Here is a 13,491-nt window from a genome sequence, read left to right as displayed (position 1 = left end):
CAATCTTTATAATATATGCAAGGTGTCAAGTGAATATGTCAACAAGAGAGGAGATACAATTATTAATTGAATTTATGTATGATTCATTTTAAAGTACAATCAGTATTGATTTATTCATTATTATTAATGTTAGTTATATATATTATATATATATATAATATATAATTATTATCAAGACTAATAATAATAAATGTAGTGGACTAATTCATCAAAGAGTCTGAGACAGGCTATATGCACATATAATAATGAATATGTACTCATAATAATGATAGATTCTATTAGAGACTTTTATATATACATATATATGTATTGCAAAACAAAATGAACAGCAGTGTCATTTCGGGTCAGATTGACCTCAAAAATTTTAAACAGGGTTTATTATGACTTTACAAGCCAAAACATTAAATTTACTATCAGTCACAACATACACACACACAATATACATAGATATAATATAATATATATATATATATTCCACTGTACATAATGATTTACCTAACTCAGAGGCTCATTCTGGGTGTAATATGTTTGCCATACATTAGAGACTTTTTTATAAATCTGGACTCTGACTTGTAAATAATTTTACTACATCGACTTGTACTATTTTTACCAAAACAAAACCCCATCTAATATCCAACAACTTATAAATCTCGTATATCAAATAAATATCCAGATAGTAATTTAATTTACATAGGAGAAACATGCCAGAACTTATTAAACATTTACAATCCCAGACAATTTAAAACTATGTTTGTGGACCACATTAATACTTTAAAACACAATATGGACTTTTCTTACCCGACTGTACTACAATTCGAACAAAATTGATTTAAACGAAGAATTATAGAAGGATCATTTTTAACTATTTATAACAATAAGACAATAAATAAAAGGAATGAAATTAACATGCTGTGTGACACAAATCTCTTTTCTTTAGATAGCATTTCTAAAAGTTTCACACAAAACAATAAAAAAGTCACCCAAAGGATTTGCAATTCATTCCACACATGTGTACAATCTTGGTAAAAATATTTTTAAAAGTCTTATCTCCATGAAGTCTTCAATGCACAAACATATATTACCCACTATCTATTTATGATTTTTTAAATTAATATTATGCGAATGTTTAATTACAATTTAATGTTATATTACATAGTGTAGTGCATTATCATATCTGATACCATGCATTATTAAAATCTTCTAATTTAACACTAAGATTAACTAATTGTAAGTACATTTACTCTTTTTATTATTTTTTTCACTCCAATTTAATTGCTTTAGTTTTTAATTTTATTTTTAGTTTCCACTGAATGAAGGCTAAGATTATAACCGAAACATGCATGTAAAATAAATATTTGAAAGAAATTCATGTTTTTTATTGATGTTATGACCAATTACTAGACTTTTAATACATATGTCAACATCAAATTCAGAATCATACAAATATATATTTATATATATATATGTATGTATGTATGTATGTATTTAAGCCATATAATTTACAAACATTTTGTAACAGACAAACATACTTTTTACCTGTTATCTATAACATATAATTTATTTTACAATGTACAAATACAAACAGGTGAATAATGAACAGATATTATAATATTATTCCGAACTAACTTTAATCAATTATTGAGAAATATATACATCTGTCTGGAACCTACTCATACTTTATTAGTAGGGCGTGCAGTTTTATTATCTGTATAAAATTGTCATTCACTATTTATATTATTGATATTTTTTATAGCTATGTCTCACCATGCTGTTGTGGTATGGGAATGGGAGCTCAGAGAAGGCAGATGGAGGCCCTACAGTCCAGAAGTATCGCAGCATTTAGAGAGAGCCAATGTAAAACGTTTAACTCGAGTTATATTATCTGATGCTGATCCTTCTTTGCATAGTTATGTTAATTTACGGACAAAGACTCAATGTCAAGATGAAGGAGGTAAGGGTTTTTTAATGTAAAAATTGTTTGTTGTGTACTTCAAAAACTGTAGATATTTTTTTTAAATATATAAAGAATTATCAAATGATCATAAAATTAAATGCTCTAGAAAGATTATGTCCTTGCGAAGAATTGCAACAATAAATCTATATAATAATTTGATTAGAAAAAAATATCTATAATGATTTAGCAACTGCATACGGAAAAAAAAACAATATTATTATCCATTACTTGTAACATAACAGAAGTGTTTACTTCACAAATCTATTATCATCACATGAAATGTAAGATACCTGATTTATTTCAAATTTAACACTGAAATCATTTAAAAAATCTTTCATTCTCATGCAAATTCTCATAAACATTTTTTTTATACTAAATAAATTGAGTAATGATACAACGAATGTTAAAGTGTGCAAAATAGTAAAGTATGTATAATTATATAGGTTTTGTAGTCATTTATTCAATTTTATCCTATATTAGTTATAGTATATCATATATTGAAATTATGAAGATGAAAAAAAGTTGTTTACATGTAAGTTACATGCAAGATTATCATCATTTAGCTTTTGTAACTTAAGTTGGATGAAATTATTTGTAACATGTTTTAAAAATTATGATAATGTAAATAATATATATTAATAATTTCAGATTTGTCACCTTTAAAAGTAAGAAGGAAATGCTATCATCAAAACTCACCTGCTGGTAAAGGTGTTAAATGGGAATGGGGTGGTGGCGAGGGTGGATCGGAATGGCTAACTCATGACATGGAAGTTCAGTGCCTTATTGAAGAATCCTGGGCTAGTGTAAGTAATTTTATTTATTTTTCATAGCAAAGAATTTTTTAGTGTAGCTGGTTGATTTATTTGTGTTATACATATTTCTGGTTAAAGTATGTATGTCTTCATGACAAATTGTGTACAGTAATTTTTTTTTAAAATTTAATCTATTACAAAAATGGAATAAGGTTATTATAGAACTACTCATTTATTTTTTTTAATGGGTTTTTGGTTTTAGGGAGAACAAACTATTGACATGAGTTTGACCTATCTATGTCTTCCATATGTTATCAATTTTTACAACTTAACACAAATTAGTGGAAGCTCTGGTGCTGTTCGAAATATTAGAAGAGTCCAGCAGGCACCTTATCCATTAGTTAAAGTTACGTTGGAGGAATTGAATGGTTTTACAGGTAATTGACATACAAATGTATTAAATTTACTAGCACAAAATAATCATAGTTTATATAAAAAAAATTGAGAAATGAATTTATTACCAATAATTTTTTCTATAGTAATATTTTATTCTGCAGGTGATGATAACAATCTTAAGCCATCTATAGCTAATCGGCCACAGCTGCCGTTACCAACGCCCAGAAAAAATCAGTCTTCTCAAAAATTGAGTTCAAACAATAATACTCTATCATGTACAACCAAAAAACACAAAGGAAAAACGAAAAATCTCAACAGTGAAACTACTCCAGCAAACTTAGCTAGAGCAATTTTAAATAATCTGAATATATTCAGTAAGTTATCATGTATCATAGTATTTAGGATTAATATGAATATGAATTAATTTTAGTTTTCATCTTTTTCATAAACCAGTTCTGTTATTAGTTGTTAATTTTTATTTAGCAATTTACATGGAATGATATTAATATAATAGTTAATCATTTTGTATTTAATAATACTTTTGTTAAAGCTTATGATCATTCAAATAATTGTTGTTACAAATCTTTTGTTTAATGCTTTATTAAGGTTTTTAACTATTTTATTATTATAATTCACTTTAATATTAGTTTATTATCATTAAATATATCAGACTCATGCAAAAGATACATTACTTCACAATATCATGTAAATGAATCTTTTTTTTTTAAGAAGTTTATAATTATTCTTTTTTCTTTTACAGGTCATAAGCCAAATACTTCTTCAAACTCCCAAAGCAATCAAACCCAGTTTTTAAAACATGTACAAAATTCTAATATAGGACATAGTAACTCTAATAATAAACAATACTCATCGCAAAGGCAGCAAAATGCTAACATGCACATATTAAATACTAGACGATCTATGAAAAATCATTCTGAATATCCAGTTATACAAAATTCCAAAAATATCTTAAACAAGTCTTCCATTAATGTAAATTCAAGAAATTCAAGCAATAATGAACACTCAAGAAACAATCAAGTACTGATTTCCCAACATCAAAATTCTAGAAACAAAACTTCATCGCCAATTTTCCAGCAGAATAGCTTATCATCTAATTTACAAAACATGAGCCATATAAATAGATCATATGTCGGAAGCACAGCTTCTATGTCACAGAGTTCTAGAAATAGTTCCAGACATTTGGAATCAGTATTAGATGTTGATTCAAGCAGTATTAAAAGTGGCAGAAGACCAAGTGTTGATACAGTTTCCACTTATTTAAGCCATGAAAGTAAAGGAAGCCAGGTATATAGACATTTTTTATTATATTTATTCATTGTTTATGATTATGTTTGGAATATCAAGTTAATTATAGTCAAAACATTCCTGGAAATATTTGTCCTTATACTTTTTTTAATTACAATGTCTGTTACAACTGCTAAATAATATAACATCTAGTAACATAAGTGAATAACATAAATATAAATAAAATAGAGTACATAGTAAAGGATAGTATTTTCATTAAAATGTTATCCGTATCATGATGATTTAATATGAAATAAAAGCAAATGATAATAATAAAATTAATAAATAAATTAAACAAAATTTATGAATAATAAAAATAATACTAGAAAATAATAGAGTAGAATAATAATACATGATTTATAATATTTATGGTATTAGCCTATTTTATTATATTTTGTTTTGATTGATAAATATAATGTACTTTTATAATACCATAGGGTGCATCTGTAACCGATTTACTAGATTGCAGTATTGGTAGTGATGAAGTTTTTGAATGTCTAAATTCACCTAGGAGAAGAATGGGTATTGCCGGGTCTATTGTTGGTATGCACAATTTTAATTTAATTATATGATTGGATATTATTACTTTTCAACCAACCTCAAAACTTTAAAAGCTGATCAAATTAATTTTCAGCGTAGAAATAAATTTGATTTCAGTAAATATTTTGTTTGGTTTAATTATTAGGTGTTGATGCAGCTAGTGATGTTATATCTCGTTATGTTCGAGTGGTAGATCCACCTACTTGGCCGGGAAGGCCACCTTGTCCAGTTTGTTTATTAGATATGTCTTCTAATAACAATCCTTCTCTTGATTGCCAAATGTCAGGAATACTTGAAAACAACCATCATCAAGATGATTTAATAGTATCCTTGACCAGATGTGCTCATGCAATGCATCTCGGCTGCTTGAATCAAGTTATAAGTCAACAAAATTCAGAAAAGGTGATTAACATTACAATTTACTTAAAAAAAAAAAAATTTATATTTATCTTAATACTACCAATTACTTATGTAAATTTCTATCCTTCTCAATTTTACCAAAATTAGTATACAAAACATTTGAGTATGTTAATTTTTTCATATTTATTATTCTTACGAGAATGAATTTTTTCAGGGTCTTTATTTAGAATGCCCATTATGTCTAACTGTTTATGGACATAAAATAGGAAACCAACCTCCTGGTTCTATGAACTGGACAGTCATACCTAGGTCATTACCTGGACATCCTGATAGCAAAACTTTACAGCTCACATACAAGTCAGTAATAATTATTTGTATGCAGTTTGTTTGTCTGTGCACGTAGTGTTTACATGTAATTTGTAGCAATTATTTTTTTATGCATATTTTATGCTTTGTGCTAATTATGCTAGAATTTGTTAACTTGATTTATTTCATTTAAATACATCAATTGTTACTTTTTGCTAAAAATGAAATGTGTGTTAAGTATTTTTATTGTGTACAGTATTGCATCTGGCATGCAAGGATCAGATCAGCCAAATCCCGGACAACCATACTTTGCAGTTGGATTTCCAAGAGTTTGTTATCTTCCTGATAATGCACAAGGAAGAAGGGTAAGTGTTCGTGTTTTCTGAATTTAGATTAGATGTTTTTAATTATTGGTTTTACTTAAAAAAAAGTTATATAAAAAAATCATTTGGATGCAATAAGAGGTAATTGAAAATAAAAACATTCAAAAAAACTTTTTGGCTTGTGTCAAAAGTTGGCTTCACAAAAAATAATTTTAGTGATAATTATGATCTATTTTTCTGTTCTAGGTTCTTCGACTGTTGACCATAGCTTGGGAAAGACGTCTTGTATTTACAATTGGTAAGTAACTTTGGAATTATTAATAAATAATTATAATAACCAATGATACACATAACAATTTTGTTAATTGTTTTTGTCAAAATTATATATTATATAAATAAAAATATTTTTTTTTAAAAAAAATTATGTATTTCATTTTTTTACAGGACGATCTTTGACAACTGGCAGAGAAGATGTTGTTGCTTGGAATGGTTTGACACACAAGACTGAAATAGGACCTAGCATAACAGGTGCAGGATACCCCGACACTGGCTATTTAGATAGGCTTGTTACTGAATTGCTTCATTTGGGTATAACTGATTCTCCAGATGAATTGCCTAATGTTTACCAGGAATTGTGTTAAGTATTTTTATATTTATATAAAACAATTGACTCAAATATTATAAAGTCTGATATTTGGAGCGGATAAAAAACAACTTGCTGGAAGTTACTGAGCAAGAAAATTCTCCTTACTGAGCTTTGTTATAATAACAATTTTATTGTCCTTGATTTTGATTCTCTCAATTTCGCTTTTTTATTTTGATAGAATTATGCTGCATTTATTTCTCTGGCAAATGTGCAACAAAGGTTTTATGTTGTTAATCATGATAAAAAGATATCTGATAATTTAGAAAGATTTTATTTCATACATTTGAAAATATGATATATTAAATGTTATTTATAATAGATCAAATTATAATTTGATATTTATATTTTTACCAATTGAATATATAAGTATATAAAGTAAATATAAATAGTAAAATTATATTATATTTGTCAGATATAGTTATTGGCCATGTAATGTTTGACAATATCGTAGAATAGATATATTAATCTTGCATAATGTAACTGCTAAATGATAATTCTCTTATAAGAAATTGAATTATTTTAAAAAAAAAGACAAATCGAAAACAATAACATTAGGCATAAAATTTAGCTTTAATATAGTGAATTAAAATTTTAGTCCGCAATGAATGCAATATATACATATATAGTATGCAATACTAAAATATATAAAAATTCCATTTAAATAGACCTGTATAACCTGTATGCATATATATATATATATATATATATATATATGTATATATATAATCTGCATATCTGTGTGTGTGTGTGCGGAGAGACATAGAGAAGAGAGACTTAGTCAAGAAAATGTAAAAGACTAAAATTGACTAAACATTTGTGATGATTCATGCATTGCCAATATATAGTACGTTTCACTGTGAAAATACTGTCTTCCTAAATATAACATAAAAGTCTATTTATAAATATATATTTTAGAAATAATTTTGCTTACAAATATTTTTAACATAGCTTACAATTTCTGATAAAGAAAAAATAATAGAGTTAGAAAGACATATATAAAAGTAATGATATTTTTGTTCATATTCGAGCTTTTATAAAAATTTAGAATTTATTTAACAAAGCTAAAATGACAAATTATTTAATAGTTATCATGAGCCATTATAATTATTATTGTGACTTTTTTTTATCTTAGTATTTAGATATTATCTACCAATTTTATTATTTTATTTTCATTATATTCTATATTCAAGCATTTTAAATATTATATTTTAAGTTCCAAACATAATTATTTTATGAAAAAATATATATTTTAAGTTAATCAGAAATATAATAAAATAAATATGTAATATTTATTTATAAGCATTTACAAAAACAAACTTGCCTTGTCACCAATGATAGATAAATATTAACTAATAAACATTTATTAACCTTCACTAATCTTTATTATCTGAAATATATTTTTACTGATGACGGAAACAAGTTATAAAACAAATTTTATATATATTGCCATTCTTTTGTTTCATGCAAACTTCAACTTTAACAATTTCAAAAATTTTAGTTTTTGTACTATTTGTATTATTTAGTGAAAAGTTTATTAAAAGTTTTTAGCAATTATGGCAGACGTTAGATGTAAAGAAACGCCTAGACAAAACTCAAATAATATGGAGATTTCTGGGGCAGACAATTGTGGTGAAATGCAGGTGAATTTCAATACTTTTTTTTTTTAAAGTTGAATACCAGGTTAATAATAATCTTTAACGAATGAAGCAAACATATATGCATCAATCAATTTATATCAATAACAATATTTAAATATACATTTAAGCAATATTATTATTAATTCAAATATTGTATTCGTAGAATTATTTTATATATTTGTAGATTAATAATTCTTCATCATCACCCAACCAGAATCCTTTAGAAGAAGTATCAGAGCGCTATTCGCAGCTGGAGAAACGAAGACAATCATTAGGCCTTAGTATGAAAGAATTACGCCAGCAAATTGCTGAAGAAAAGGAATTATGGAGAAAAGAAATTGATTTGATCCTTGCCAAGGGTAGGGAAAAGGATATTTCTACAGCAGCAGGTGAATAACTTGTTATCGCGCCTAACAAACTCATCCATAACACAAAGTAGTATTCATTTCCTGATTTAGATTTTTGCTAAAACAGAGACTTATACTATGTTCTGAATTTTATGTTCTCTCGACGTTACAAGTTATTCGGAACCGCTTGAAACCAAAATCAAAAAAAGAATGGATGTGTATGCGAGCCGAGTTGACCTTTCGTCGATGTTTTATAAGAAAAACGGCTCAAATGATTTAAAAGCGATTCGATATCTCTTATTATAAGAACGTGTTCATTAGTTTTGCGCCACGATCGTCAAAAATCTCAACCGTTTTTGAAAATTCGAAGCTGTTTATTAGTTTTCGGTAAAGATAGACCGAATCAGCATAAAGTGATGAAGTACACGGTTTTAACAAACATCCTAAAATAAGAGGCCTACAAAAAGTACTTAAATTATAACTAGTGGGGCGCATGGCATCGTGCCTTCAGGCAGTGGCGTAACTATAGGATGGCGTGGGTGGCAAAATGCCACGGGCCCCCAACCTAAGGCGGCTGCGGCCGAGAAAGCCACGGACTCAGAAATATATTTGTACATTGTACAATTTTATTTTACTTGAAACCTATATTTTATATTTTTCAAGTTCTCCTTAAATTTCAAATTCGGAGTTTCATCGAACTTACATTCGGCCGAATATCGAATAGTTAAAACCAAAGGAGTCGCCGCCGCTCAGCGAAAGTATCGTGTTTTATCTTTTATACGATAAAGAGCTGCATACCACCCAGTTAAAAATTCATTAAAGTTTTGAATAACATGGATCAGGTGCGATTTACGAGCTTTTGGGACTTAGAAGCGCGTGTTTTGGTACATTATAATTAATAGGAATTTTGGTACATTATAATTATAATTATAATATAATTATTATAATTATAATATAATTATAATAAGCATATTAATTAATAGGCTTATAGGAAAATTCATGCCACTTTAATTGTGTTAAAGCAAAATGCTACTTATAAATACATATTAATTTCCAGTAGGTTTATCAAGAATTATATTATATAAATCATTGTTCCTTTACATAAAATTCATTTTATAGAATCCGACATCGGAATGCCGAGCTCAAGTCATCAAATAGATTCACCGTTTTATAAAACACAAATAAGTAAAATTGATTATTCAATATCAACTAACAAGTTTATCAATTCCATACCGCCTAACGCTGATCTACAGGAAGTTCCTACTAAGGAACGATCTGCACCATATGAAGTTCCACTTGACGATAATATTATTAGGTACAACACATCATTATTAAACTAAACTCATGAATAATATAATGATACCCATTTAATTAATTTACTAAACAATTGCAGAGATTATGAAACAAAAATATCAAGATATCAAGAAATATTAGCAGCAACGCAAGCTGAAAACAAAAATTGTATGAAAAAGCAACTGGTCGCAAACGCATTTAGAAGAAGATTGCAAGAAGTTGAAAACATGTGTACTGTAGAACTAATGAGAGTTCGACAAAATATTTCGGTATATTATTATATTTTCATGTGCATTTATCGTTTAATTTAAAATATTTAAAGTTATAAAGCAAAAATATATTTTTTAGTATTCGAATTTAGTATTCTGATTTACCATATATATATATGGTAAATCAGAATACTAAATTCGGAACACGTATTATTTTGGTAACCAAATGAGGGGTATAATTGATGAGGTTTGATGTAAATTTGCCCTGATTAAAATTACTTAAAAGATAATATCTGTTTTAGAGCAAATGCTAATATAATTCAAGCAATTGTGTCTGGTTCCGCAAAACTTGAAGTCGTAATGCTTGATATTGTACTTCTAAATTGTAATATATTTTTTATAACAACAAATTGTTAAAATTACAAACTTTCTTAATATTATATGCTAAACTAGCTGTAAGTGGAATTCTGTCTTAAGGCAATTAAGGCATCGTGCCTTAAGGCAAATTGCTTGTACTTCCCGTACTAAAAATTATTATTTTTTACAAACGATTAACATTTTTGAAAAAATAAGATTTTTGAGAAACTATAAATTGGTCAAAAAATTACTTTTTTTGAAAAAAAAAATTAAAAAAAAAAAAAAAAAATTAAATTTTTTTAAAAAAAAAATTTTTTTTTCTTTATTTTGACATATTGTGGAAGATCTGAACTTTTTTTAAAGCAATCGTACTGCTTTAACTGCATAGGGACAAAATAAAAAGCGCGTATGCGCCGCGTCGCTGTCTAACGCATAAGCATTGGTACGGAACCCATAGGAATGTTAACAAAATGTATACTTATTGTTAAAATCTCTATAAAATATCTGATAATTTGATGTGCATATGTCTAATGATCATTTTTGACCGCCAAATGGCTCATTTTTTACTTTTTCCTCCATATCTCCGAAACCGCTAGACCTACCTTTATGAAATTTTATCGATTCTTCATCTTGTCAATACAAGTGAAATATTTTCTGAATTATTCAAATCAGACGCTCCGTTCTCTTAAAAACTGAGTTACCGTTTTCGGCACTTTTTGCCCCGTATCTTCGGAATGGCTAGACCTGCCTTTGCCAAAAACTAATCAGCACGTTTCCTTATCAATACGAATAGAATGTTTTTTGAATTATTCAAATCGATTGATCCGTGTTCCCGAAATCGTCGACGAAAATTTGTATCCGCACATACATACACACACGTACATACATACACACACACACACATACATCCATTTTTTCTAAGGTATGCCAAAATGTTCAGAAACCTCTGAACCGTAAAGATATATAAAAATTTTAATTTTTGATTTTTTTGGGATTACTATAACTTGCCTTACGGGAAGTTAATAATAGAGCAGAGTTGTGAAAAGCTTATGAAAAGCATTATAATAAGTTCTTGATCTGAACTACTTACAATGTACGAATTAAGTGAATTATTTTTATTTTCCAGGCATTACAACCATTACAAAACTTATTAAGTAGCGATTGGTCCGCATATAATCAAGACGTGGATGGTTCGATATCAGAACAAATAGATGATATTTGCGGTTTACCAGACAGAGTAAGTATGAACCAATAATTGTCTTAAAAGTTTAATCGAGATGACAGATTTATTTACTAAATTAAAACGTTTAATTATAACTAATATGCATCATTTAAATATTTATAATTATTATCATAGTTTTTGCAACTGTAATAGTAATTGTTTTTATTTTCAGGACATATTTGCAAATGTTAATCCAAACACTGATAGATCTGTAGAGTTTCAGTCTTCGGATAACTTAGAAAATGAGAAAGGAAATAATTCAACATACTCATCTAATGAAGGTTCACTGTCCGATGAAGAAAATAACCGATCAATAGATATCACAATCGATCAGTGATTATCAAAATTTGTAAGTGGTTACATTAATTAAATTCATTTTTTTTTTATTTTGAGGTTCTGTTTTGTTTTATTTTCAATAAATTTAACATGTCATTGTATATGTAAAAAATATTTATTTAAATTAACAGAGACTTTACATATAAATAAAATGAGGTCTGAATACTATTTCCATGTTACTCTCTATGTATTAGCACATATAATCCGAGACAGGCCAGCACAGCATACTAAAAGAAAATAAAACAATTCAAAATTTAATATGATAAAATAACTATGTTTGCAGTTTAGAAAATTTTAATTTGTATATTTACCTTAAATTTAGGATATTCATTCATGTATATCGTAACCATGCCAACATAAGGTAAAAATCCTCTAGCTCTTCCGACAACATCATTTTTTGTTAACCACAATTGGCCAGGGGCATATAACCCTCGATCATCTACACTATTATTGTCACCCTTGGTTAAAAATTTAACAGTACCGTTGTTCCTAGGGGGATAAAATAAGCAGGTTATAATTTTTGTAAATAACAATATTAGGAATCATACTGGAATTTTTACAGAATTTGTGGAGCAAGCTAGATAATGATCAAATTAATGTTTACGCCTCATTTCTTTAGGATATGTTCATATCTCATTATACACGTTCATTATTAAATAAAAAGATTATGAAATATGATTATAAACATTAGGAAACGAATTACAATAATGACAATTTCAATCTTCTATTTCAGTTAATTTTTACTGGTGCTATTATAGGCTTGCTTCATTAAGTTTCAGAATTACCTTCAATAGTTGTAATTATAAAATATATTTATAAAGCCCATAAATTGGTAAAAATTGCATCCGAGTAAGCAATTTTAAACAGATTATTTACTCACTTAATGCATTCACTAATTATATGGAATACTATTAGTTAGATTAGAAGTAGTTTATGAACAAATGATTTGTTTCATATAGGAGTGGCTTGCTGCACAACAAAATGCTGCAAAAATTGACAGTAGGCTCGAAACAACATTAATAAATTTAGTATGCGTACTTTTCATGAACTTTGAGCACTCGATGTACAATAGGAATGTCCCTTCCATCAATTTTGAAGACAACAATCTCTCCAACCCTTACGGGTTCTTCAGGGTAATTTGTCAAAAAATAATAAGTCACCCCTGTGGAATGCTGGTTCCATACTACCAGACAAAACAACAACAATTGGACTTTCACTCCCAGTGACTACCATTAATCCTTTCCATATCATAAGAGCAGAGGAAACGATCATACCAAAACTTAATACTTGGTATAGAAACTGTAAAAAATAAAAATTATATCATAACCCATATTGAATGGGTTTATTGGCATATAAAATTCTACAAACCTGCCGCTTATTCATTCGTTTAACATCATCAAATAGGCTTTCCATTTTGGTTAAAAATTATATTAACTTATTTAATGAACAGCAACTGTCCAAAATTTAAAAACAAATTATATATGACAATTATTTTGCCGATACGAGTC

General features: G+C 27.6%; 2 protein-coding genes across 2 annotated transcripts; one reads left to right on the top strand and one right to left on the bottom strand.

The window, feature by feature from the left end:
- The first annotated feature begins 1,755 nt into the window (after positions 1-1,755).
- Positions 1,756-6,653, top strand: LOC113371225 (protein deltex-like). The gene is made up of 11 exons (XM_026611863.1): positions 1,756-1,951; positions 2,603-2,757; positions 2,969-3,143; positions 3,264-3,476; positions 3,863-4,440; positions 4,845-4,950; positions 5,093-5,349; positions 5,522-5,664; positions 5,870-5,978; positions 6,183-6,234; positions 6,381-6,653. The coding sequence occupies exons 1-11, from the start codon at positions 1,756-1,758 to the stop codon at positions 6,575-6,577; spliced, it is 2,181 nt and encodes a 726-aa protein (XP_026467648.1). The 3' UTR covers positions 6,578-6,653.
- A 5,393-nt stretch (positions 6,654-12,046) lies between these two features.
- Positions 12,047-13,491, bottom strand: LOC113370206 (signal peptidase complex catalytic subunit SEC11A-like). Its single transcript, XM_026610883.1, is given in 5 exon segments — positions 12,047-12,210; positions 12,295-12,472; positions 13,022-13,131; positions 13,133-13,282; positions 13,352-13,491. Coding segments are annotated over 5 exon segments (534 nt in total). The 5' UTR covers positions 13,397-13,491; the 3' UTR covers positions 12,047-12,159.

Source organism: Ctenocephalides felis, unplaced genomic scaffold (assembly GCF_003426905.1).
Source record: "Ctenocephalides felis isolate EL2017-DRISC unplaced genomic scaffold, ASM342690v1 CF-g0.4_SCAFFOLD_01492, whole genome shotgun sequence".
In the NCBI taxonomy this organism is placed as follows: Eukaryota; Metazoa; Arthropoda; class Insecta; order Siphonaptera; family Pulicidae; genus Ctenocephalides; species Ctenocephalides felis.
Note: the sequence above shows the minus strand (reverse complement) of the source record. Positions and strands in the feature narration are given on the sequence as shown.

Bases quoted from the DNA above. Each gene is read 5' to 3' on its own strand.
- LOC113371225 (XM_026611863.1), top strand. From the start codon at position 1,756: ATGTCTCACCATGCTGTTGTGGTATGGGAATGGGAGCTCAGAGAAGGC. The intron at 3,477-3,862 runs GTAAGTTATCAT...TTTCTTTTACAG, and splicing joins AAATAATCTGAATATATTCA to GTCATAAGCCAAATACTTCT. The intron at 4,441-4,844 runs GTTTATGATTAT...ATAATACCATAG, and splicing joins TTTTATTATATTTATTCATT to GGTGCATCTGTAACCGATTT.